The 27,735-nt window shown below is 36.9% G+C and overlaps 1 protein-coding gene across 8 annotated transcripts in view; it reads right to left on the reverse strand.

The window, feature by feature from the left end:
* CRB1 (crumbs cell polarity complex component 1) overlaps nt 1-27,735 on the reverse strand; it is a 280,501-nt gene that overhangs the window by 29,892 nt on the left and 222,874 nt on the right. For 4 of the 8 annotated variants that reach the window (XM_002809664.4, XM_054523797.1, XM_002809663.4 and 1 more), the window contains 6 exons: nt 26,763-27,719; nt 20,635-21,182; nt 19,031-19,196; nt 13,099-14,005; nt 10,011-10,139; nt 6,408-6,534 (listed from right to left, as the gene is read on the reverse strand). In XM_002809664.4, coding sequence (XP_002809710.2) covers nt 6,408-6,534; nt 10,011-10,139; nt 13,099-14,005; nt 19,031-19,196; nt 20,635-21,182; nt 26,763-27,719 — 2,834 coding nt within the window. Of the gene's footprint in view, nt 1-6,407; nt 6,535-10,010; nt 10,140-13,098; nt 14,006-19,030; nt 19,197-19,536; nt 19,672-20,634; nt 21,183-26,762; nt 27,720-27,735 lie in introns of all 8 variants that reach the window. The other 4 variants (XM_054523818.2, XM_054523799.2, XM_054523816.1 and 1 more) reach the window with 4 other exon arrangements.

Here is a 27,735-nt window from a genome sequence, read left to right on the forward strand (position 1 = left end):
AGAGTCTATACAAGATCTGAAATTTCTGGAAGGACAAAAGTATGTCAAGCAGAGAAGGGAATGACAGGTTAGGTGGGAGGAACAGTACATAAGGGAAGAGCTGTGGCAGCTGTGAAAAGTTCAAAGGGAGGTGCAAAGTTCCATGTGGCTGGAGAGTGGAGTTTGTGAGAGCACAGGTAAGAAAAGAAGTTGGAGAGAGTTTGTGTCACATTTATAAAGGGCTTGAACCCAAATTGTATATGGAGACCAAATTTACACTATCCAGATGTTGTGGGAATCCCCAAACTGAGAGCACAAAAACAGGCACTAGACCAATGAAACTCCTGGCTTCCTAGCAAAAATCTAAAGCTAAGACTGTAGTCAAGGGCATTTACGCAACTCAGCACACAAAGACCCCCCAGGTAAAAGAAAAATCCTCTTAAAGTTGTTTTTGCTGGTAAAAAAATTACAAACCACAAGAAGAAAAACTCTGTTGTGAGTAAAATTCAACAGAAACAAAAATAGGAGGGTGAGCACCCCAAGAGCTTGAAATAACACAACAGTCTGAAAGACACTATTAAATAGGTTCCTAATTATGTGAAAGTAAAATGAAGGTAGCAATTATAGAGAGAAAAAAAAAAAACAGGACACAAACAAGAGAAAAGATTGATTTGTGAGATTAAAAAAAGTCAGAATTTTTTAAAGTAATTTAAAATTGAAAATCTATCAGTGGATTATATGTGGACTACCAGTGCTTGGAAGATAGCAATAGGGAATATATGCAGAATGCAGCACAGAGAGTAAAAAAAGATACTGTGAGAGAAGGTTTAGCAGACAGACTCTTTCTTTTTTTTTTTTTTTTTTTTTTTTCCTGAGACAGGGTCTTGCTCTGTTGCCTAGGCTGGAGTGCAGTGGTGCCATCATGGCTCTTGGCAGCCTCGACTTCCCAGGCTCAGCTGATACTCCCACCTAGCCTCAGCCTCCTTAGTAGCTGGGACTACAGGCACATGCCAAACTAATTTTTGTATTTTTTATTTTCTTCTTTTTTCAGAAAGGGGATTTTACCATGTTTCCCAGCTGGCCTGGAAATCCTAGACTCAAGTGATCTTACAGCATAGGCCTCCCAAAATGCTGGGATTACAGATGTGAGCTGCTGCAACCAGCTGGCAGACACCCTCTTAAGTGAACCCCCCATGGTTGGTCCCCACCTCCTGGTGTTTACACCTTGTGTGCCCCTCTAGCTTTGAGTGTAGATAGAACCTGTGACTTGCTCTTAACCAACAGACTATGATAAAGGTGAGGAGAAATATGCGATTATATGTACACAATTACATAATTATGTTATATAAAATGGTAACATCCATCTTGCTGGCATCTCTCCCTCCTTTTTTGGCTTTGAGAAAGTAAGCAACCATGTTGGGGAGCCCCAAGTGGCAAGGAGCTGAGGGCTGCCTTCAGGAATCGAGGGCTACTTCTGCCATCAGCCTCAGTGAACTTGATCCCTGAGTTCACTCTGGAAGTGGATCCCTCCCTGGTTCAGCTCAGATGAGACCATATCTCTGGCTGACACCTTGAATGCTGTCTTGTGAGACCCTAAGCAGAGGACCTAGCTAAGCCGTGCCTGGGCTCCTGAACACAGAAACTGTGAGACAATAAATGTGTGTTGTTTTAAGTTGCCAAGTTTGAAGTAATATTGTTGCAGAGCAATAAATAAATAATACAAATGGATTACATATACAAAGAATGGAATATAACACTCAATAGATCTATAATATATATCCCAAATATATACATCCAGATATGCCTCTTGAACTCCAGAATGGAATATGCACACTGATTAATAACTGTATTTAGATATCCAACAGATCTTAAATTCATTCATTTATTCAATCAACAAAGATATTAAAAATATTATCCACCAAATTTAAGTTATAACCCCTTTAGACCCACAGCTTCTCCCAAACAATCATGCTTTAAACTTTTAAAATCTATCTTCTCTACAATTATATATGGTAGTGCAAAATCTCCTTTTATCTTTATTACTGCAGCAGCCTCCTAGCTGTGTCTTTCTGGGTCCAGTCTTGCCTTTCTTTTAAGCCATTCTCTATGTAGAAGCCCAAGTGATCTTTCTAAAGTGCGAGTATAATCATGACATTTTTCTTGTTTGAAACCCTTCAAGGATTCTCCATTTCTCTTACGATGAAAAACCAAGGTCTCTGCCAAGGTGTATAACGGCTTACTCCTGCTTCCTTCAACAGCCCCATCTTTCAGCACTGCCACCCTGTGATACTCCCTGCCACAGTGCACAACCTCTCCAGCCCCTTCTGCCTGAAACACACAGTACTGTGCCATTGCTTCTTCCGCAGCCTAACTCCCTCAAGTCTTAGCTTAGGCTTCGGGAAATTTTCTTTGACCTTCTATACCTACCTGTAAGACTGGACAGAATGCCTCTCCCATATGCTCCCTAACAGCTGGACCTCAGTTACATCCTAGTTACATCCTAAGACTATTTGTTTAACCACATTTTTTTTTTTTTTTTTTGAGGCAAAGTCTCGCTCTGTCGCCCAGGCTGGAGTGTAATGGTATGATCTCGGCTCACTGCAACCTCCACCTCCCGGGTTAAAGTGATTCTCCTTCCTCGGCCTCCTGAGTGGCTGGGATTACAGGCATGCGCCACCATGCCCAGCTAATTTTTGTATTTTTAGTATAGACAAGGTTTCACCACGTTTGTCAGGCTGATCTCGAACTCCTGACCGCAGGTGATCCACCCGCCTCGGCCTCCCAAACTATTGGGATTACAGGTGCGAGCCACCACACCCGGCCTAACCCACATTCTTTACCATAACTTCAGCTTATTTTGAGCAAGCATTGTGTCTAAATCATAGTTCTATTCCCAGGACCTAGTATACAGTATGGCAAATAGTAGATATACATTAAACATTTGTTGAATAAGTACAAAAGCAGAGAAGTAACATAGTTTATATTAGTAATAATATTGGCAGTTGAGAAACAGATTTCTTCACTGATTTCCTGCCTAACTCACTAAACTCAAATTTTATGCAGCACCATTTGCAGAAGAAGTTTCAATACTGCAAAATTAAAGCTTAACAGTTTCTATTTTGAAACCTAGAAATGGCCAAAAGATCTTTTAAGAAAATTTAGTGAATAATTTGGAAGATAAAAAGATTTTAGTTGACCTTGTATTGAAAAAAGATAATTGAAAAGATAATGTATTTAAAAAGGCTTATCACAGTTCCTGGCACAGAGTAAGTCCTCAGTGGTGTTAATTGAACTTAGTTGTCTCTCATCCTCCAACACTGATTTTTCCAAATTTGCCTATTCTCTCTACTTCCCTATTTTGCAAAAGGGAGGGTGATAAAAACCCACTTGCCATGTACGCACACAAAAAAGGAGGCATGGCCAAACATAGAGACATAGCCCTGTTTAGTTTAATGTTAAATCTGAAAAACGGAGCAAAACGGAATTAGTTTTTATTCAAGTAAATATAGGCTATGTTTTAGAAGCTTGGTCCAGAGGAATTAGTGTAAATTTCTGTCATTTAGGTAAAACAGCCCCTCTTTAGAACCAGGTTGAACTATGGCTAGCTTTGGCAGGGACAATGTAAACCAATAATAAGAACAATTAGGGTTGTAATCAACTTTAGAATGCCAAGTAGAGGATTACTTGCCAGAGAGGAAACATACATGCGACTTTACTTGGATACCACAGTGTTTACTCACAGTGACACTTTCGCAGAAAGGGATCACGATTCAGGAAGATCAGTACTAGTACTTCTGTGGTGTGTGTGTGTGTGTGTGTGTATGCATGGCTGGTGGACATTTTATCATACAAGACATAGTCAAGGCAAACAAATACAAGTACCATTAGGTGATGAGAAAGAGAAGATACAGAAACAAAGGTTTTATTTTTCTGTGCAAATATGTAAAAGCCATAGTCACACACATGCAGCTGGAAAATACAGAAGAATAAAAAGAAAAAGGAAAACATTTTTTAAAGTCAGATACCTCATGACAAGAAGACATCTGGAAAACAGAAAAGCAACTGACAATTACAGTGACAACAGAGGCATCAGAATTGTACACAGAAAGAAATTGTGAGTGAATATTTCTTAACCATATTTGGTAGAGAACACATTACATTTGGAACAGCCTGTAAGTACATAAGTGCAGATATGTCTAGAAGGGAGTAAATGTGAAAACTATACATATGGTCTTTGGCTATAATCTATCTTATGCTTATTGCAAATACTTGTGAATGCAAATATTGATGGGAAGGTTTTCCCCATGTCTTTTGTCACAAAATTTAACTTTGGAACAAATCATCTGAAGCAGCAGCATCACACATGCAGCCTTGGATGTGAAGAAAATGGATGAGTAAGAAGGAAAATCTTCACAATTAGTTGCTCCCAGTTTGAAATGATTGTCACTACTCCAAAGGATATGAATTTGCTGTATAAAAATTGTCTATTACTATTGCAAGATAGAATACATTTTCTTTGCTTTTGTAGTATATTACTTCAGACTATAGGCTACATGTACTCTATAACAAGGATATTATTTTGTCCTTGTCCTTGTTTGTTTGAATGGTATATTTAAATTTACCTTGGTCATTCTCACAGAAAAACAACTTTCTTAATTGGGACTAAATAGATGGCATCCAATGGATAAACTGTCCTCACGTTTTCAAACCAGGACAGCTCCTAAAGTCATAGACATATATTTACAAAATGACGTTTGGCAGGCCATTGTTATTTTAGTTGCTTTATGAATTAATTCATAGGATCAAACTATTTTTCCTTTAAATGAACACAAATAACCCTTTGGAAGGGTATATCTACACAAAGATATTTAGCATAAATGATAACATACTGGTGGAAACAACAAAAACATTAAGAAAGTTTTTTTAAATTGTTATTTTATAATCTCTGAAATCTTTATAATAAAGAATATATTAATTTTTGCATATCTTATTAATTTACTTTATAAATCCATCATTTCAGGTATACACTTATTTTTAAAAATCATAATGTCAAATATATTTTGGTTATGATGTATACTATGCTTTCATATTTTTTTCTGAAAGATACTTAAGAAAATAAATTTCCTTGCAAATCTTAGAAAACCATGCTTCTAAGAAAATTCAAGTTTTACAATATATACTTTTAAATTTATGTATAAACTACAGTGCTTATTTTTATTAAATATTAATTGAAAAGCAACTGAAATTAGTCCATTTGATAGAAAAGTCAAGGAGCTCATAAATTTAGAAACAATTAACAAAAAAAGTTGTTCTATTTGTTAGGAAAAGGGAAAGTATTGCAGGAAAGGAAATAGAGAAAGGATTATTTGTAACTTTGCTAGAGAGACGGTTTTATGGAATCAGAAATTATACCAGTGAGGTATAATTTGAGTACTGATACAAGATAATTGTTTTTCTACAATTTTAGGGACTCGACGTAAATTCCTGTATTTAATCATATATCAGAGAAAAGGTAACAATTCATTCGAATAGCTTCATGTAAAAACATAGACGAATATAATCAGTAATTTTAATCAGCAATTCTCATTTTTTTTTTAGACAGAATCTCACCTGTCGCCCAGGCTGGAGTGCAGTGGCACAATCTTGGCTCATTGCAACGTCCGCCTCCTGGGTTCAAGCAACTCTCCTGCTTCACCCTCCTGAGTAGCTGGGATTACAGGCATGTGCCACCACTTCCAGCTAATTTTTGTAGTTTTAGTAGAGACGGGGTTTCGCCATGTTGGCTAGGCTGGTCTCAAACTCCTGGCCTCAGGTGTTCCGCCCACTTCAGCCTCCCATAGTGCTGGGATTACAGGAGTGAACCACCACACCTGGTCTGTAATTCTCAATTTTTGTGTCATAAATAATAGATAAGAATGAAAGAACAGAAATGAAAATAGAATCATAGTGATTGAGGGCAACTTACAATGTGAAAATACCCAGAAATGGAGTGGGAAGAAATTGCAGTGGTCATTCACGTATAGAAGTATTAAGAATGATAATATATTTGTACTAAATACACACAATAAGGAGATATTTCTAGTTATATTAAGAACACTTTTTTCATATTTAAAGTTAGAATAGGAAAATATTTTATATACAGACAAAGTGCTTCTGATATGTTTAAAATAAGCCTTGAATTTACTTTAATTATTGAGATGGTTTTTATTTCCTTTTTTTTCCCCAGAGATCTAAAATGAATCAAGGCATTTCTTGAAATTCAATGGCTTTTTCTTTTTCATTTGGGAATGTTCAAATATATGTTAATAATCTTCCTGTTCACCCCACTCAACAACTGGCTCATCATTCATACGCAAAATGAGGTAAGAAAGAAGCTGAAAAAGATTCTGCCAGAATAAGAGAGAGACATAAAAGGAGAGGCTGCTTACGTCCACCTCGCAGCGCTCGCCAGCAAAGGCAATATCACAGAGGCACTGGAATTTGTTGAGTAAGTCCTGGCAGAGCCCTCCATTGACACACGGATCAGAGGCACACTCATCAATGTCCTTTTCACACCTTCAAAATAAACAGAATAGCAGAAACCCAGGTCCCTGTTGAATACATTGGTTTTGAAATGGGAAGAAAAATTTTGCCTTATCTATCTGGAACAGCACAGTCTTATCTACCCATCCACACATACTTTATATATACTTCATAATGTCGGAGATATTTCTTAAAATTTCTTTAACACATTTGGGGTTTAATGGAAATAATCTGTACACATATGTATACATATACACATGGAATTAATTGGAATGAGAAAATAGATGCAAATATTTAGAAACCAAGAGAAAAGTGGGCCATGACTGCACCAGTGCCACGCTCAAGAGCATTAGTGGGGTTGCCACCTTATATAAATGTTCAGTTTATTAGGGGCACAAGGAGAGAGGCTGTATTTTGCCATCTGGAGTCTGCAGGGCAAATCTACATTCAGGCTATCAGGATCTTCATGCGTCAGAGCCCTCAGGCTAAGGAAAAATCCCACCAAAGAGAAACCAAAAAAAAAAAGAAGGAGACGAAGGAGGAGGAGGAGGAGGAGGAGGTTTATTCTGAGAGATTTTGAGTTATTGTCTGTGGAAATCCTTTTTTTTATAACAAAAGCAAAAATCAATAATTAGAAGATTGTACTTGCTAATAAATCTGTGTTCCAATAGCCAAGCATAATTTCTGAAATGTTGAGGTAGAATGACTTTCAAAAGCCAAATTTTCCAAGACAAGTGACATCAATTCTCAGGGAAATTGAAGTTTTCATCTTCCTGGGATATTGCCATTTTTTAACCTAATTTTCCATCAAGAATTTGTTTTTCTGTATATTCATGGATTAAGTCACCAATCATGTATTCAGTCACTCAGTGGATATTTATTTAACACATAGTATGTGACAAACACTCTGCTAAGACCTTGGGATAGAACAGCAACTAAGGCGGCTATTTTACTTTTGAAAATTTGTATAAAATCTGAGCTCCAAGATCTCTACAGTGCAGCTTATAATGTTGAAACTTGATGTAAACAATTTTTAATTTTCCCTTATTCTTTCCCTCACCTTCCAAAATGTAAAACTTGCAGGTATGGGTCAGAGACTAATCACTAGGCTCAAAATGAGAGGGGATGAGGTAGTGGGGCAAGACCAGCCCAAGGTATAAAGGAAAACAAAGATTTCTTCCAAGAAAAATAGCTCCTTATCCCTTTGGATACCAAGCATAGCTGAGACATTTTGTTTTCCTTTTTTGGCTTATGCTTCTGGACTGGAGGGAGACTTCTCTGATCAGATCTGAGCAAAACTTGACAACCCTCAGGAGCTTGCCAAGCATTCTCGGTCTTGGGTGGGCCAGAGTGTTCACACCATCCGTCATTCAAAACCTGCCAAGATGACACTATTAAGCTGGAGGTTTAACCAAGGCAGGAGAGAAGCCAATTTATTTGAGGATAGCTTTTCAATATCCTTGGATGCGATGGAAGTCACATTTCCCTAGGCCGTGGGAGATAGCCCACTATTTTCTGTCTTCCTCTAACTACTCCATCACTTTCTCACCTATTTCTCTGTTGAACTAAACAGTCAACAATAGATACACATGTATTATCAGCATCATTGGCATTTTTATTAGAGGTTAATTAATGCATGGAAAGTAAAAATAAATCCATTAACATCCAGTCAATTAAGTAATGATGGTTAAGGACTTTGAAAGCATGGAATCTACTGAACACAGGTTCAATGTTTTAGAAATATCTGGCATCTTGTAAGTTTTTCCAGTTGAAAAGTCTCCTGGGAAAAGAAGGAACACTCTAAGCTTTCTTTTCTTTCTATGTTTCAAATATATCTAAATTTAAATGTCAAATATAAATTTTGTAAACTAATAAATATCAGAGGACAGGGAAATGTTTGTTGTAAATAGAAATAATGTGTGAGTGGCAGAGAAAAATAATCCAGGGTTTTGGATGAGTTCTATGCATTGCGCCATTAGGCAGAAACTGTGACGTTCAACCAGGAAGCAACCCACACTTGACAATAGTTGAATTACTCAACATTAATGACAAGAAAATATTTGCAATATTTTGAAAGATACATGGAATTGGAATACAACTGAACGATCTCAGTTAATAAGTTGCAGAACCAAAACTGGTGCAACAGAAAGCAGAATGTGACTCAAGGCTATCTCCTTTCATGCACATATAGACTTGGAATGCCTGTACCACAAAGAACCAACCACAGAAGGCAGGCTGCAAATAAAAATGAACATTAAAAGGGTCAAATTCAGGTATATCCTAGACTCCCCGCTGTTTTGTAAAAATGGCAAAAGACCTGTGTCTTTGTGATGCAAAAGAGGCCAGCTAGAAAACAAAAAATTCAAATTAATCCAAAGGGCACTTGCCAGGGAGCACTCACATATCCATTATTTTATTAGCTATGCTTATGGGAAATATTGAGTCAGTAAAAATATCTTTGTCAAATATGTCTGAGCTCAGTTTATTTAATTTTTTTCAATGTAGGAAGTTTGATCAGAGATCACTGTATCTTACCCTGGATGGTACATGAGATGGAAGAACACCTTTCTCATTAAAAAAAAAAAAATTGTGGTGAGCAAAGATTTATTTATACGGTTATGCTGGCACATCAAATAGAAGAGCAGAGGCTTTGAAGGCAGCTCAACCTTACTGCAGCATACGTGTGGATAGGCCCTTTATATGTCACTTAACCTCTCAGCCTCAGTTTACCATATGCAAAATAAAAATCATGAAACCTTCCTTACAGAGCTATAACAATTAGAGATGGTATTTGTAAGGTGCATGGCACAGTGCTAAAACAAAAGGTTAACTATTATCTGCTTATATAGTATCTGTATTCTATAGAGCCCTGGTTCATAACTGTTTTGGGGACATAAATCCCTTTGAGCAGCTGATAAAAGCTATTCAGTATGCATTCTTTCTACCCCTGAACTTACCCCTAGCCACTCAAATACATATTCTAATTTTCCTGTATTTTCAGCAGGTCACAGATTGCCTGAAGCCATTGACCAACTCTGTTTTAAGAATTCCTGTAGGAGGTGAAGAAGAGTTGAAGAGTTTCTCTGGGAAAAGTAGAATCATATGGATAAGGTATATATACTTTTGGGTTGTAGGCAATTCTATGAGGCAATCTTTTAGTTGTAACTTATTTTACCTCAACAGCAACCATATTTGCATCATGTATTAGAGTTAGCAACAAAAAAAAGACATGAATTCAGAGGTACTTATAAGAAAGAAAAATAGCACATTATACATTTTTTAAAACTCATTTTTCCCTATTTGAAGTTTTGTCTAATAAAATGTTCTCTCCTTTGACCTAAACTGTAGTTTTTCTTCTTTTTTATTGTTTCACTCTGTCTGAACCTCTATTTCAGCATAGATTTTCCTGTGGGAACTGAGATAAAAAATTAGAGGAGAAAATGAACTTTGAGTAATCCCATCATTCTTTAGCTCAGGATTGTCTTCCAGAAAGCTCTAATGTGACTCACCATTCTCCAGTAAAACCTGGCCGGCACATACATTTTAATTCAGCCTGGAACTCTGTGCAGTTGCCTCCATTGTAGCAAGTGAGATTTGTCTTCTCATTCCCACAGACTGTTGAGGGTAATCTGCTCTGTCTAGAGAGATAAAAGCAACAGCCACAGCTGTTCATCTTGTTCATCTCATTCAAGAAAACTTTTTTGATAAATTCATGTACGTAGTCAATGCCAAGCTAATTAAGTACTCAGGCTGGAGGAGCTACAAGTGCTTAATTGTGCTGCATTATACAAGAATCACTTTCTCCAGTAAAAAGCTCCTGCTGGAGGGTACTGTGACAAGCATGGCTATACATCTTCCATTTCTACACAGTTTTCATTTGTGAGATAAGATCTATGCCATGGGGTGGCGATAAATTTTGGGTTGGAAAAGAACTTGCTATAACTAGATTTGCTGCTGCTTTGCTAATAAATCAATAAAGGCCATAGGAAAATTGCATCTCTATAAAGGCCAGGAAAGCAAGGACAGCACTCTAGTACCCAAGCACTCATGTGATTTCTCTATTGGCTTTCAGAGCTGAACTTCAGTTGCCCTGCCAAGACTTGCTGCTCCCTATGTAATAATTCATAGCTTCGAAGAATGCAAGCCAAATGCTCTCCAGGAGCTTTGTATATAGCACACGATGGTAACTGCATGTGAATTCAGAGTGTGGCTCTCTGGTATGGCAACAAAGCTTTACATGTTAAAGAATCCTTATAAAAGGTGGAACAAGTATTAGAAGCTAAGCAGAACTTCACTGTAAGACAAAATCTAGTAGTGTGAAGGGACTGATGTTTAAAGAGTTTAATAGTGTTGCTAGGCTCTTTGACCCACTGTGTATGTGCATGGTATCCGATAACTAATAAATATTCAGGAAGTGTAAAATGAATTGAATTTTGTTCTGTTGTGTGTGCTGCAGCTAATGTGGATAGACTAGCTTATATGATGCTAAGTGTGTCCCTTCCCACAAGAGCTAATCAATTCTACTTTAAAAAGAAGATACCATAAAGACTTTTCAGAAGAGCCAAAAATGTCAACCAGCTTTGAAAGAGGTCAATTAGCAATGCAAATATGAAGCTTTGTATACATCTTGGTTTTAATAAACAATTCCTGAATCTCATTAGAAGGTATTTTTGAGGGATTTCGTCTTTCAGAACTTGACTTTGATGAATTAGGCAGAAAAAAATTCTGGAGAACTAGTTAATAGGGCCTGTGTGTTTATTTTACTTATCAAAATTCACAGTGAAATGTACTAAATTTGATCCTGAATTCTTCTTGCTTTTAAACAGGCAGGTTACCTGTTGGGAACACTTAGCACCTACAACGGTGCCTTGCTTTCTCAGGCTCAGAACAGTAACTGTTAGGGAGAGATGTACAACTTCTTATAGGTATGCCTACATGTTATGTTTGCTAGGAGATTCATGCAATTAAGGTACCACCTCTGAATTAGTGTAATGTCTACAGGCTGCCAACCCATTCCAGGTGTTCTTGCCGAAGTTCTGGAATGTATTACTTGTTAATAATAACCCTCTCACCTCCCCATAATGACTCAATTATTTAGTAAATTTAAAGTGGTGTAAGTTGTAAAAACAATAATAACTTCTTACATGGAAATACTGAAGCAATGTGACTTACAAGAAAAATAGTCTTTCTTATCTCTGTTTATATAGCTTGAAATGGAGGTGGTTACAAGAACTAAAATACTGCTTTTGTAGTTGTAGAAAAATGTGAAATACTTTGAAATGGGCAAAAAAAAATCACTGCATATTCTTTCAATGCACTGCTGGGTTTATATAAAAGACCATCTAGGATTATCCACTTTTGCAGTGGTCTGTGCCTTATATTTTCTTTGCTAAGCTATATTACAATTCTGTAAGTTGTAGAAAACAATACTAATATGAAATTCTTGTTCATCAAAATGCAAATTAATTTATCTGTAGTGAGCCATACAAATGATTATCACAGTATTGAAGATGACTTCAAATACTAGTTTTCTTGCCCTATGGGATATTAAACAGTTTTGTATTTATTAATAAATTCATTCACTCATTCTTGTTTGTATATATACATATACATATTCTTTAGATTGTCCTTTGAATTAGTTTTTATTTCTTACTAGTTTCCTTATTAATTAATGACAAAGTAATTAAAACATGTTTGTTTTATATTTGTCTGAGAATTATAATTCCACTGTTTTGAAATTACAGTTGACCCTTGAACAACACATGTTTGAATGATGTGGAGTCACTTATATGTGGATTTTCTTTCACCTCTGCCGCCACTGAGACAGCAAGACCAACCCTTTCTCTTCCTCTTCATCCTAATCAACACGAAGACAATCAAGATAAAGATCTTTGATGATCAGTTTCCACTAATGAATAGTAAATTTATTTTCTCTTTCCTATGATTTTCTTAATAACTTTTTATTTTCTCTAGCTTGCTTTATAGTAAGAAGACAGAATATGACATGCAAAATATGTGTTAATTGACTATGTTATTGTTAAGGTTTCTGGTCAACCAGGCTGATAGTTGTTACGTTTTGGGAGAGTTAAAAGTTAAATGTGGATTTTCAACTGCACATAGGCACCTCTAACCCCTGCGTTGTTCAAGGGTCAGCTGTATACTTTAATGTACTCTTTTCGGGATTTTAGAGTATTTACCTGCCTGAAATAGCCCAGGGCATTATTTTAGCAATAGAAGTCATGCCTCCCCTAACAATACTACATTTCAGCTTTTGCATTTATTGTAAATGCATTTGTTTCCCGAGGCCTTGAAACTGTCAGACCCTGGGGCTACAGTTCATGAGACATATTTTCACACAGATGACTGAGAAAATATTTTGCTGAAAGTCTGATTTAAACACTACCTTTCTGACTTGTAGAATATCCTGGTAAGTGAGATCCCATCTTAACATGACCAAATTGTGACGGAAGCGACCAGTGTCACCCTGTTCAGCACAGTATATATGTATACCTTGAGGAGAGAGCTTTCCAATTTGACAAGAACAGTGATGCAGAGTATAGCCTCAAAGACCAAGCTTCATATGGACTTTGTGCTCACCTGCAAAATTTTCCTGTAAAATTTCCAAAACAGAGGCAAGAATAGCCATTAGTATCACTAATGCAGGTGGCTCCATTTGCACACTGGTGACTCTGGCAGTTGTCTATATCCACTTCACAGTTCACACCAGTGTATCCAGGCTCACATGTGCAGTGGTAGGCTGCAACTCTGTCAGAGCAGTTGCCATGGATACAGGGATTTGAAAAGCATTCATCAATGTTGAGTTCACAGTGTTTCCCTGACCATCCCAAGGGACAGGAGCAATGATAAGAGCTATAGATGTCTTCACAGTTTCCTCCATGCAGACAGGGGTTGGAGTTGCAGACATTTAACTGCAAACAGCCAGTGACCACTGAGTTGGTAGAGATTTTGAGAAATTGCTCTTCTTGAGGTTTATTAATGAAACCATGAACATTTTCAAAGTAAGACAGATAAATGCCTCCGATTTCTATTGTACTTAGACAACCTTGCAGGCCCTTTATATTGTCAATAGCTCTGTCACCCACATAAATATCTGTATTATCCTTCAGAAAGTTGAGGCTTCCAGTAGCAATTGTGCTGGTCACAAAAGGTGTTTGGTTGTCCACTTCCATTTGCCACCTGGAGGTCTGGGACAGTGGGTCTGTCATGGAAAGAGTCACTTCGTGCCACGTGCCATCATTCACTGACTGCAAACTTGCCAGACTTAGCATATAAAAGCTGTTGCCACTTTGCAATTGAAAGAATAATCTGGAATCTTGAATGCTAATATTAAGAAATTCAGGCTCTTTTTCTGCATGCAATATTATTACATTTGCATCTCTTGTTCTGAAACCAAATGTGATATTGGTGAGTTCTCTGGTAATATTCCCATTGCTTCTGAATAATATTTGACTGCTTTGTCCATTAAAAACAGCATTTGCAATACCTAATGAGAGAAGGTGATAATAATCAATAACTTTATTAAATCTACAGTTTGCTTAATTACCTTTATTAATAGTAACGATCATTGTGTTAATAACATTTCATATTGACTATTTGATACATGTTACATACTGTGCTAGTTGCTTTTATATTATTTCTAATATCAAACTTTTGAATACAGGTATTATTATTATCCCCATTTTATGGAAGAAGAAGCTGAGACTCACAGAATTTAAGTAATTTTGTTCATGGTCATGTAATTCATAAATAACAAAGCCAGAATGTCAAACCCGGATGGTCTGATAGCAAAACCAAAACTATACATTTCTTTTCCAGTGAAATCCTAATACATGCCAATTTTTATTTTGCATTTGCTCCCACAAATAAAGCATTGATAATTCATTTTACACATAAATAAATTGAGCAAAACGAAATCACAAATCTAGCTATGGTGATGCAGAAAATTAACAGTGGAGTCTGGCTTCTGATTAAGCTGATGAGTAGGCCGTTAAAAGTAGCATTCCAAATGACTGATTTACTTACCTGGTAAAACTCCAATTATGTGACAAGCTGCAAATTCTGTATCTACACCCAAGTACTTTCGTATACAACCATATCAATTGCTCTCACACTATATGTGAGCACAGCACTTTGGGCAATCCTATTGCATTTCTCTATTAAAAACTTTTTTCCCCATTCTATAAGATGATTAACAACTTGTTCTGTCTCTTAAAATATCTAATTCTATCTCAGCTTATGATCTCACATAATATTTTCTTGAAAAAACAGAGCTACCTCAGATATCCATCAAATCTGTAAACCTAATATTATTTGGATCCACACTGCATTCTATCCTGCTATAATAGATGTACTGTCTGTATTCCCACCAAGGTCAACTTTACCAGTTATGCACTGGGTGCTACTGCTTTTCACCTTTTAAACATATTATTCCTCTATGCATTCTTTTTCTTTCTTGCATCATCATTTCCCCTTCCATTTTGTTGTTTCCCATCAATATACAAATATGTGTAATTGCTTTAATCTTAAAAAATAAAAATACACACGAAACAGTACCCTGACATCCCCCAATCCTGCTGCTTTTTTGTCTATTTTCTTTACCAGCAAAACTTAATAATTTTATATCCCCATGGTCTCACTCTATCATTCCTCATTTTCTCTTTTATATATGCCACTCAAGCTTTTGTCCCAGTCACTTCACTAAAACCACTTTCATGGTTACAATGAATGACCTCCATGTTACTCAATGCAGTGGCCAATTATCTATTCTTATTGTATCACACTTTTCAGTAGCAAATGACCTGAAAACACTATCATTACATTATCAGGCACTACACCCAACCACCATCATCTTTCATTAAGACTAATTACTTCTTAGTGTCCCTGCCTCTACTGCTCTGCAGATCAATATAACAACTACTCCTTAGTCAAGCTCCATTAGTTATCATCTAAAAAGAAATCCTAAATTCTAAACATAACCACAAGAGTGTACATGATCTGAGCCAGTTGTGGGTATAATCTCAGCTATCTGGGAGGCTGAGGAGGGTGGATAGCTTGAAGTCAGCAGTTTGAGACGATCCTGGGCAACATAATAAGACCCTGTCTCTCTTTAAAAAAAAAAAAAATTCCTGACAAAATTTTGCCATGTTAAAAAAAAGCATCTACATGATCTGGCCCCTGATTAACTCTCCAATTCCAATTCATTCACAGGCCACAGCCACAATTTCTTGCCATTCATTGAAGATACACCAAGCTTGTTCCCAATGCAGGCCTTTTACACTTGCTGTTACTTAGAATATTATTTCCCCAGATCTTCTTATACTTGGCTTTTCTTAGTGTTAATATCGCTCAAATGTCGCCTCCTCTGAGAAGCTTTTCCCTGATTATCTGAGTTAAAAAAACTACCTCCCTGCATTCACTGTCTATGCTTAATTTTCTTCATAGCTCCCATTACCACTTAAAATTATGTTTATTTGTTTACTTGTTCCTTCACTGTCTTTCTGCACTAGGACATAAGCTTTATGAAACCAAGGATCTTCTCTGTCTAGGTTATCACTAAATCCTTAAGCCTCAGCCTGTGTGTCCCTGATGTATAGTAGGTGCTCAGTAAACATAATTAAATGAATACTCTATGAAAATAACTCCATCCTGTATCGTGAAAAGTGAAATAATGATTAGAAACCACAGCAGGAGAAAATTTCAGTGTATCATTCAAGTGTATTATTTGACTTAATTAAATAAATCAATTCCTTTGATCTTATTGTTTTTTACTATGTGTGTGTGTGTGTGTGTGTGTGTGTTGTGTGTGTGTGTGTATGTGTGTTTCAACCAGGTTTGGAGTTGGGAATTTAGGAAAAAAAAGAGCAACAAGTGTTTCATTACATGTTTTTAAGTAAATGTTAAAATGAAAAATCTCCAAAATTCTCCAACTCTGAAATGAAGACTATGGTCTATAACGCTATATAAATATATTTACTAACTGCTGAGCACACTGAAATCATGTCTTCTGATCTGGATAAAAACCACGATATACCTAATCACTTTTGTACTTCACCTTTTCTTTGAGGAACTTTGCCATAATAAGCACACCTGTATTTAAGGTGAGTTGTAAATGTTTAAATCTTGGTATGATACAGAGATAGAGATGATTAAAGTCCTAAAGGCAAACTCAGGGTAATTTATCAGCTGTACTCTCAAGAGTATCTTGTTCCATTAGACTTAATCTTTTCAATATATTTTACTTGGAAAGAAAATATAATAGTCATAAGATTACATAAAATTAAAATTATGAGAGTAGTAAAAGTGAATTCTGGGTTCATACCTGTCAATTAGAAAATTGATTTATAATTCCTATTGTACACCTATTTATTTACATTTTCTCTCTTCACTAAGATAAGCTATACTTAAAAAATGCCACTGGGACTTTCTGGGGGTGTCAGAGCTGGACTTACTAGTCTTTTGCTATCGGCAATGTTGTAGCAGTAAAGGTTCACTTCACTTCTTTCTGACATGTTTGTCCAACTCCTAAACTGTTTGATGTGTAGATTGCAGAGCAGTGTGCATACTGTTTTGGGGTTGCCACTGTTTTTAGAAATCCTATTCCTTTTTCCTGTGAAAATATTCAAAGCGATTCGGACACCAGGTAGAACATAGCTAAGACTAACAACTTTAGTATTTCTATCGAAAGATCAACAGTAAAATTAATAATTAAGAAATTATTTTAGAATAAAGAAGTAGAATGAAAAAGTATCATTTAAAGTTTTGTGCCCCATTAAAAACCAATTTACATTCTTTATGCCAACTCATCATGTTTTCTATACATGTGTAGTACCTATTTCTTAAGTATGAAACATAAAAGTATATACATTTTTCTAGAAAACTTCCCCCAGTGTATGTACAGTGTAATGTATTTCATACAGGTCTTTTAAATAATATGATTTTGAAGTATAGAAACATAAAAGTAAATACATTCTTCTCTTTTTCTCAGTTACTTCGGGGCCCAGTCTAGATAGTATGTCATTGCTACTGACCTTAAGCCAAACTATCCTCTAGTTAAATTCCATTATTTTGGTGCAGTATTTTTATTTTTATTTTTATTTTTTTGAGACAGGGTTTTGTTTTATTGCCCAGGCTAGAGTGCAGTGGTGTGATCCTAGCTTACTGCAGACTCAAATTCTTGGGCTCAAGCAATCGTCCCACTTCTGCCTCCTAAAGTGCTGGGATTTATAGGTGTCAGTCACTGCATCCAGCATGCATTTTTTTTTATAGTAAGCTGATAATGTACTTAATGTCCACAGCAGTTAAGTGAAAATATTGAGTAAATTTGAAGAAAATAATATCAATTTATTTATTTAACAAATATTTACGGGCAAGAAACCACATAGAAAATTTTCTTGCCTTGTGAAGCTTATATTCTCATGATGAGAGAGATGACAGACAAATATATCAATGCATATGCAACAAAATATCAAGGAATAATAAGAGATTAAAATAAAAATAAAGCCAAGTTGCAGGATGTTTGTGTAGAAACCTGAATGAAGTGACAAAGGTGACCTGTGAATCTCTGGGTTAAGAGAGTTCAGGAGGGAGGTGGTGGTGTGTGGGCCTGACTGTATGGAGCAAAAGAGAGAATGGAGTGAGAATATCGGAAGCATATTGCGGACAACACATTAAAGGGTTTTTTTCTCCCTATTCTTTAAGGCAGAGAAATGGGATGGTAGCTGGTAGGAATAGGAATGAGGGAGTGTCAAAAGAATTTTTTTGTAATGACGGAAAAATTGATACTGGTATGTGAGAGAAAAGTTTTAGGAGCACAATCTTTGAATAAGGGGAAGAAATTAGAATTCAGTGCAAACTTAGAGGGTTGGCTATCAACTGGACTGTGCATTATTTGAAGTAGGTGAGAAGACAGAATATAAATAACAGTATAGTTAGTGGGTGGATATGTCAAAATTGTGAATACCGTATACTATTCAGATTGCTAACATTTGGAAAATTGTGTTTTGTAGTACAGAAGATGGACAGGAAAACCTTTCACAGTGAGGGAAATTCTCATAGAAAACATTCACTGAGTGCCTAACATGTTTGATTATTTACAGATAAGGTCATAGAATCATCACAAAGAAACCGAAAAAGTAGAAAGTGTTCTTCCTATTTTACAGGTGAGGAAGCTTTAGATGATGGAGATCACATGGATTGCCTGAGGCCTCATAGTTAATAAATGGCAATGTGTAACATGCACATATTTATTCTGTGTTCCCAGTAATGAGGGAAGGAAAGTCAAATATCACCCTGTTAATTCTTTTTTAGGAAATCAGCTTTAAATGATTAAGCATCTAGGTTTAGTGTTGCTGTGACCTCCATTTCCTATCCAGACACCCACCAAGGGCAGGATGAGGCAAGAGGCCAGTCATAAACTGGCTTTGTCTATACTCTTTTTCTGTGTTTGCTCTTGGAACAACTCAAATGTCGCAACTCAACTGGTGAGATGGTAGGTTTGAACTCTACCTACATTCAAATCCTTGAAGCACTGGCTGGCACTGGGCTCCGCGAGGACATGGGCTGAATCCACACCACTGAACCTCCTCACAGGCTTTCCCACTTGTGTGGGCAGGACAGGAACAGGAGAAGTCATCCCACAGGGAATGGCAAACACCTCCATTGTGACAGGGGTTGGACTGAGCAGAAAAGAAATCAAAGGTATAAAAAGCACTGGCAACTAAATAGAAAAATGTTGACGGTGAAACCACATATCTGTTATTTTAAAATGCTAATTTCCCTGCATCTTTACATTTTAAACTTTTAATATCCATTGTTAACTAAATAGAATAAAAATGACTACTGCCATTACCAACTCCTTTCTAAAAGGGCAGAGTGGTGGCAGAGAGAGAGAAAAGATAGAAAACTGATCCATAGCACAAGGAGGATTTTTCAAGTATAGCAGCGTCCTCTGTAATTTACAAATTACCAGGCACTTTTTCACATGCACTAATTATCATTTGAGGAAGGGATTCTTACTCCTGGTTTTACAGATGATGAAAAGAAGGTGTTTCCAGTTGCCCAAGATCCTATACAGAAGCGAAACAGTGAAACTTGGTACCTAGGTCCTCTGGATCCCAACTCAGTGAGTGCCCTTCCCACATTGGTCTGCCTCTGAATCAGAGACATAGTATTATTACTTGAGTTCTCACAAGGTTGCTCACAAAAAGTATTCAAAATGCAAGTATTTAAAAAGAAATTTATTAGAGCATGAACTGTGTTTGTCCCGGGTCTACTATTAACATATGATTTAGGCTAGTTACATAACCTTTCCAAACTTCAGTTACTTTATCTGTAAATAACGTAAATTGGGACAACAACAATGCTTGCTTTCCACAGTAATCCTTCAATAGAACTAAATGGATTAATCCATGTAAAATAGTGCCTAGTACATTGAAAATGTTCCATAACTATGTTACAATAATTCATTTGTGTATATTTAGAACCAAGCTTAGTGTAGGGCCATAGTTGGAGCTCAACAAATGCTCAACACAGAGAAATGCGTTTCCTTTTTTCCCTTTGAAAGGTCATGCAGAGCTGACAAGTTCTTGTATTTAAGTAGCTCTTAGAAGAGCACATAGAATATTTAAAGTGAAGCATGGGCTTTGAGAAATTATATTTCAGGGGATTTCATCTACCAGAACGAAATTACCTCTCAGATTTCTCTTGTTGTTGCTGACTTAATAAAAGTTCAAAACGATAGTAGCTGGACATTTAAAATAAAGTTAACGATATCATCCAAAAAGAGTTAATTCAGTTAAACCTCTGGTGTGCCATTAGGAGTTTAGGAATTGAAATATTATTATACTTAAGTAGTATGATTGTTGTGAGGGTGAGAGAAGCCTATAACCGAAGTTACTTTGGTTAGTTAAATAGATCCTGATGCCAATAAGATCAAGGCCTCATTTCTATGGCTCAATGTAAATTTCACAGTCTTGTTGGAAAAATATAGATGAAATATTATTCTGTGGTGGTGGGTCAGTAACATCATCTTTATATACAAAGAATTGTTTTAATAAGTTATCTTTTTAATAAAGTAAAAGTTTAGCATACCTAGTTTGTATGAGTAATCATTACCTTGCAGCTGTTGTCTCCAAGACAGCCTTGGGTTACATTGACAAGAACTGGCTTGAGAGATGCATCGTTTGTTGGATTTGGAAAGAATTCCAGATTTTGGTTGTTTAGTCTTACATCTTGGATACAGCCTTTGAAGAATCCACCATTAAGTTCAGTCTCTTGCTTGTCAGGTAGGCCACCAATGTAGATGGTATCTCCCTTTTGGATTTTCCATGTAGAAGCAGAAATAAATCCTAGGTTTTGTGAAGATTGATACAGTTCAATTTTATTTGGCTTGATTTTCAAAGATATCAAGTGGACATTTCCATCATTAAGAACAAATTTTACTACTAATTTGGGGGACTTTGGAGTCAGCATTGCTAGTCTGCCGTGCTCTAGCCAGACACGGATATATTGATAAGTGCTGTTTTCCAAAGCTAGAAGTAAGCCTGATGGTTGAAGTGTTCGGACAAACATGGAGAGGCTGATGGTGTCTCCATAGCTCTCATCAAGAGTAAAGACGACATATCCAGTGGAGTCGTCCTGGCCAAATCTGCCTGCCACATACTCTTCAATGTCAAAATAGAGGAGGAGGAAAAAAAAAAGAAACATATTAAGGCTCAAAAGACAGAAGGGATGGAAGACAAAAATTTTACGTTTCACACACACATGCACACGGGCATACACACTCATACATAGCTTTTAAAGTTCAGGACAGGCTTATTAAATAGAAGAATGATTTGGCTTCTTTCTGGACTTCTGAGTTTATTTTATCCCTAAAATAACCATATTTTGGTCTGTAGTTTACACTTGAGGCCCATTGATCACAAAACAGACCAAAAAGATCTCTGCACTGACAAACTAAAGAATCTCCCCTTCGCTGCCCTAAAATACGGGCCTTAATGGTGGTATATCAGACACTAAAGTACGCCAACTTGGTGGAAGAAATTTTTGGACAAGAGCACTTCACGCAACCTCTGCAAGTGGACTGTGCAGGCCGTCATAATCTTTGCTACTTAGAGGCACGCTGAAGCAAACTTGTCATTAAACCTAATTATTCTTTGTAAGGAAATTTATTAGAGCCTGGACTGTATTTGTTATTAACATGTGATTTAGGCTAGTTACATAACCTTTCTAAACTTCAGGTTTTTAGTCTATAAATAACATAAATTGGGACAACAGAAATCAAGAATTAGATGATTAAATCTTCTCTTGGGATGACATCTCACATAAGAGGCAAGGCAGTTGAGCAAGGAAAAAGAAGGACCCTTCCTTCTGTGGTCCTGGTTGGGAGTAGGAAAGGCACAGGAAACAGAGAACTAGGGGCAAAGCTGCGTATTAAACCCACCCTGCATTTCCTGTGGTCAGAGGAGTTAGTGATGCTCATATGTGGCAATGCTATTGATGTGCATCACCTCAAGAAAACTCTTGACATATATAAAAATAAAAACTGATATTGTAAAATATGGGTGATATGGTAGGAAGAAAACTTCCCATCCTCATCAAGCTTACATTCTAGTTGGAGGAAAGACATCAGACACAGATGAGGAAGCAAACTATATAATATGCCAGATGGTGAGAAATCCTTTAGTATAAAATGTCAGGTAGAGAAAAGGAATAGGGAGATTTGGAGGGGTGGAATTGTAATTTTAAATAGAACAATCATAGAGGAACTCTCTGAGAAAGTGATATTTGAGCAAAAGCCCAAAGTTATACTACATTATTGCAGTAACTCAAGAGAGAAATGATGATGGCTTGGATCAGTGGTAATGTGAAAGTGGTGAAAAGTGGTTAGATTTTCAAAATATTTTGAAGGTAGACACAACAGAATTTTCTGGAGGAAGTTCATCCCTAAGGTTTTGGACCTAAGCAACTGGAAGCATGGAGTTTCTATTTGCAGAGATAGGGAAGAAAACTGGAGGAACAGATTTTTGGGTGAGGTGGGCATCCACAGCGTTTTATAAAAACGCTATGCTTAGTTATGATTGTGGAGCAAGTGTGAATTGCATGGAAAGGAGAGCAAGGAAAGTCCATCTCAAATGTAAATTTGAGATGCCTTTCTGGATATCCAAGCCGAAGTGACTAGTGGGCAGTTGATACAGAGGTTCAGGCAGGATGTTCTGATAATGTGGGATTTGTTAGTATATATCACCTCCCGTTGGCCCCACCTTCAACATTGGGAATCACATTTCAACATGAGATTTGGAGGGGGCATACATCCAAACCATATTAGATATTTAGAGCCACAAGACTGGATGAGATCACCAAGAGAGTGAGTTTATAGAGAGAAAACGAGAGGTCCAAGAAGTAAGTCATTGGGCATTAGACAAGTGGAGGTAAAGGAAATGATGCAAGAGTAGCCAGTAAGATAAGAGGAGAACCAAGGGAGAGTGGTGGCCCATAAGCCTAGTGAGAAAATAGTTTTTCAGGAGGAGGGAGTGTTTAATTGTGTTAACTGGTATTGAGAAATCAAGTAAGATGGGGACTGAGAATTGACCATTGATTTTGCAATCTAGAAAGCATTGATAACTTGACAAGAGCACTGTCTTCAAGATATTGCTGTCTTCAAGATTTTATATCCCAGTACTAACCAGAAAAAAAGAGCATATTTCAGCATGTCTAAATGTCATCATATGGCCCAGCTGAAGTTTGGGCAAAGGTAAGACACATTTTAGTTTAGCTTAACTATAGTAAAACTTGCTTAGACAATCATCTGTGTTTGAAGATCTTCTGCATAAAAGGCTATATTTTCAGAACTCTGACTTGATTTAACACAGGAACATTGCATTTTGAATCTGCATTTGGAGACCACCTGCTCCAGGCAACTACCGGTAGCTTTCAAAAGTGTACTGTTAGATAAAATAACCCCTTTGAAGAGGTTAACATCTCTGAATACACTGCAGCACTTTCATATGAGATAAAATGCTTAATACGAAAATTTGGCCCTTGAAGCCCCTGAGGTTTGAAGATATGCCCAGAATCACCAACCTCAGGGGTAGCGGGGTGCCTGCTGGTCATCCCAGGATGCCTTCAGCATTACTTTGTGGATCTGGATTAAAAGCCAAAACGCAGAGTATTTTTTTTTTCTCAGAAGCCTGACTCTTCAGCAATCCTATTCCTCAGAAATCACAAGCAACTAGTCAGCATGTGTGATTTGCTACATGATTTTAGAAACACCTGAAGACACATGACTTGGCTGTGGATTTGGAAGGGTGATACTCATACAAGTGGTTGACATGTCATGAAGAGGAACAACATATACAGATGAAAAACAATTTTGGCAAGCTTTAATGATTGATGGAATACAACAAAAATAAATTTAACAAGAATAAATAAGAGCCACTTTGATCTAAATGTGCCTTATAAGTTTAGAGTGGGAGAAACAGGACTATGTGGCATCATGAGTGACAAGGATACAAAGTGATGCAATCATGAATTGTGGCTGCCAAAAAGTCAATGTTGTATTAAGCTGAAAAACAGAAGCACATTATCTAGAATAAGGGAGGTTATGGCCCTGTGTGTTACTGTATCATCCAGCACATACAGACATCACATCTTAGAAGGAATACAAAGAAGCAAATACATTCCAAAACCTGCAAGCAGCTGATGAAGTGTTGGAAAACTATGTCATATGGCAAACATTAGAAGAAATGGGATATTTAGCCTGAATAGATGTGATGGTTTAGATGGCTCAAGATACTTTTCTTCAGATATTAAGTATTCTCAACTAGCAGGCAAGTTGAGATTTTTATTTGCATGTCTTCCAGAAATGCAACATGGTCAATGAAGGAAAGCTACCGGCAAATCCTATTTTATTTCAATATAAGGAAATAACTTTTGGGCAATTTTTGGCAAGATGGAGTGAGTGATCTCTCTATTTGTGAAGGTGTTTGAGCAGAGATTTGAGCCACTACATTTGGCAGGTACAATTGTGTTAAAAATTAAGTCATAGAATGAATCTTCTTCTATATCTAGGAAACTATAATTCTAAGAGAATAAAATTCTCAAAATCTAGGTATATGGCTGAAGAGAAGAGATATGTAAACTGCTTTTGTAAGTCAAATGTTCGCCAGAGAGCAAGAGGTAGGTGATGCCATTTATTCTGAGTAGTAGTATCTTGAATGCTTCATGTTCTTACAAACAGTCAACACAAGATATGCTGAGAGAACCTTATGGACACTTCTGTGAACTAAGCTTAGTTAAATCCTTTTCAGCACTCTTTCTGTTGAGAAATTAGATTATTTTAAAAAGATCAACCTTGATATATTGGAAATCACTATGTCTTTTGTGTTTAGTCAGCCACCAAAATCCTCTATCCCGTCTCCTTGTTCATTACAGCGTATACCATGGTTGGAAAACATTGAGCCAAATGTGAGTGAAAGTCATGAATGGGCTGAAGTTTGCCTTTGTGCTTTTTAGTATGTCTCCTCCCTCTTGCATATACATGTACAGTAGCAGAAAGACTCCATGTTCTCATTACTGCTTAAAAGCATTGTTTGTAGTGGGAATAAACTCTCCAGGAAACATTCCTTCTAGATAACAGAAAATACAGAACATTTTAATTTTATAAAGAAGAGGTGATATGAAAAATATAATTTTACTTAAATTTATACCAAGAATTTTCAGAAAGAAAAGATTTCACAGAACTCTCTCTCTCTGTGTAAAGTGATCTTTTGAAGTCAAATATTTTCATGAGGGTTAAACAGTTTCAAATAATGTTGGAGTATAAGGAAACTGGGAGAAGTGGGGGGAGGGTAACCAATTCAGGAACTTGGTTTGAAAAGTTCATGGTTTTCCAAGTTGGATAAAATAAAGAAAACCAGAACCCACTGGATTGGCATCTCTTGAATCTATTTACTAGGACAGTTAACATCACCATGGTCAGTATTAACCTCATGGGTCACTGCATCTGGAAGCCAGTCAAAATGAGTCAGCATCTGTTTGTTATTTTGTATATGTAGTAAAAATATTGCCTCAGGTCAATTAAATTTTTCTTCAAAAAGTGAACATTGCCTCAGCATAATTTCCCTTTTTCTCCTTAAAAAAAAATCACAAAACAACTTGCCATTCTACTTAAAATATTACATAGAGCTAGTAGATGCCATACTTCATTGTCAAACAGGTCCATGATTTGTAATGAATATTGTGGTCAGGGGGAAACCCTTGAGTAGTTTCTAATAATTCTTAGACATTTGAACATGGAATAGAGTATAGGCTAAGACTGGTTTTAATTTTACTTCATATAAAGCAGAGAAGACTACTTACCAGATGTTGTCCTACTTCAAGTTACTCTAAAATCTTGGGGTAAATTACAGCTGAACTTCAAAGCAGTCCGTTACAATTACTTCTCAGACTTTTTCAATGTATGATAATAATAATAAAAAGAAACAGGTATATATTGATCACTATCAACAGCAATCTCTAGAACAATGTTGGAAGATAAGGATTTTGAAATACTTTGCAAACTGTGCTTTACTAGAGAAATTAGATCAATTAGTTTATGGCATCTACCAAGTTCTACTATTGTTACTTTCCACATTTTCTTTTCTTTTTTTTTTTTCTTAAGACACCTAGTATATTATCTGTCTTCTCCAGGGCAACCTTGGAAAAGATACCTTTGAATAAAACTGGCATTTTATAAAAACGCTGTGCTTAATTATGATTGTGGAGCAAGTGTGAATTGCATGGAAAGGAGAGCAAGGAAATGAATATTTACTGAGAATTTACTATACACAAGATATCATGCTAGTATGTGGCACTGACAAATTGTATGTCTAAGGTTCCTTTTTCTTCAAAAGATTATTTCTCTTTCAAATAAGATTTACAATAAATTTCTGATATGTGACCAATGGTAAAATTGCAGTAGCATTTTGCAAACACAAAGACGAAAACCTCTTTGGAAAGGAGCTATCTGCTTATTTTTTTTACTTCTCTGTATGAGTGAAACTGATGTCCTATGAATCCACTCAAAATTAATTAACACACATCACTGCCCTCTTCTTTTCTTTCTCATCAGTGGGCAACCAGCAGCAGAAGTCCTGTGGGGTCATTATGTTTCATAGCAGGCAGAAGCAGTCTGGCTGTTTTTGCTGTTTCTGCTCTGCTCTGAGGCACGGCACTCCTAGCCATAGCACTCAGCTTCCTCTCACCTCTCAGACAGTTGGGGCCTTTATAGGGCCTGTGGCAGTCACACTGGTAACTCAGCCACAAGTTGATGCATCGTCCTCTGCTTTGACAAGGTTGGCTTTCACACCAATCCTTTCTCACACAGCCTGCCTTGACATTTAATGATGAGCCAGACGAGATGTTCTCCAGGGTAATGTGATTCCAATCAATTTTAATGTCTTGGAGACAGCCTACAAACGAAGGTGTGGATGGTATATTATAGAAGTTAAGCAGAGCAACACCGTTGCTGGTCGTTCCCACTGGTAAACCACCCAAAAAGGAGTTCTGAAAAGCACATATTGATTGATCACTTTCAAGTGGAGAAGGAGCTTTCGCGATGCATTTCTCCTTACAGGAGTCGTCGATTAAGGTAAGGGTCACAGCCTTTGCAAATATTACCTCCACGAAATGCCACTCTCCATCGCTGGTGTCATGGGAAATGTACAGAAGCACCTTTGACTGATTATTGACCTGAATTGATAAGTGAATGTAGCCACTTAGCAGCTCCAGCTTCACAAACACATCCCTGTTGCTTCGGAAAAGTAGAAGAGCCATTGGCTGAACAGTCTGAAACCTGAGGGCTATGTTACAAATTGAGCCCTTGGTTGTCACTGACCCACTTTTGACCCACAGGAAGCCATCGCCCTCAAATGAAAGTGTGGTTGCGATTTCACACAGGGACCCGGTGTAGCCAGATGGACACAGGCAGCTGAATCCATGCTGGCCATCTTGGAAGTGAGGGATGCATGTTCCATTATTTAGACATTGCTGATGGGTACAGCCCAGGAGAATAGCAGAACAGTCCCTTCCTCCATAAAAAGTTCTAGAAAGGTTATCAAATGGGCAATGGCAAGTATAATTCCCAGGCAAGTTCTCACAAGTGCCACCATTTTGGCAAGGGTTTGAAAAACATTCATTGACGTCTTCTTCACAGTGGATTCCTGTTAAATAATAAAA

Source organism: Pongo abelii, chromosome 1 (genome assembly GCF_028885655.2).
Source record: "Pongo abelii isolate AG06213 chromosome 1, NHGRI_mPonAbe1-v2.0_pri, whole genome shotgun sequence".
Classification (NCBI taxonomy): Eukaryota; Metazoa; Chordata; class Mammalia; order Primates; family Hominidae; genus Pongo; species Pongo abelii.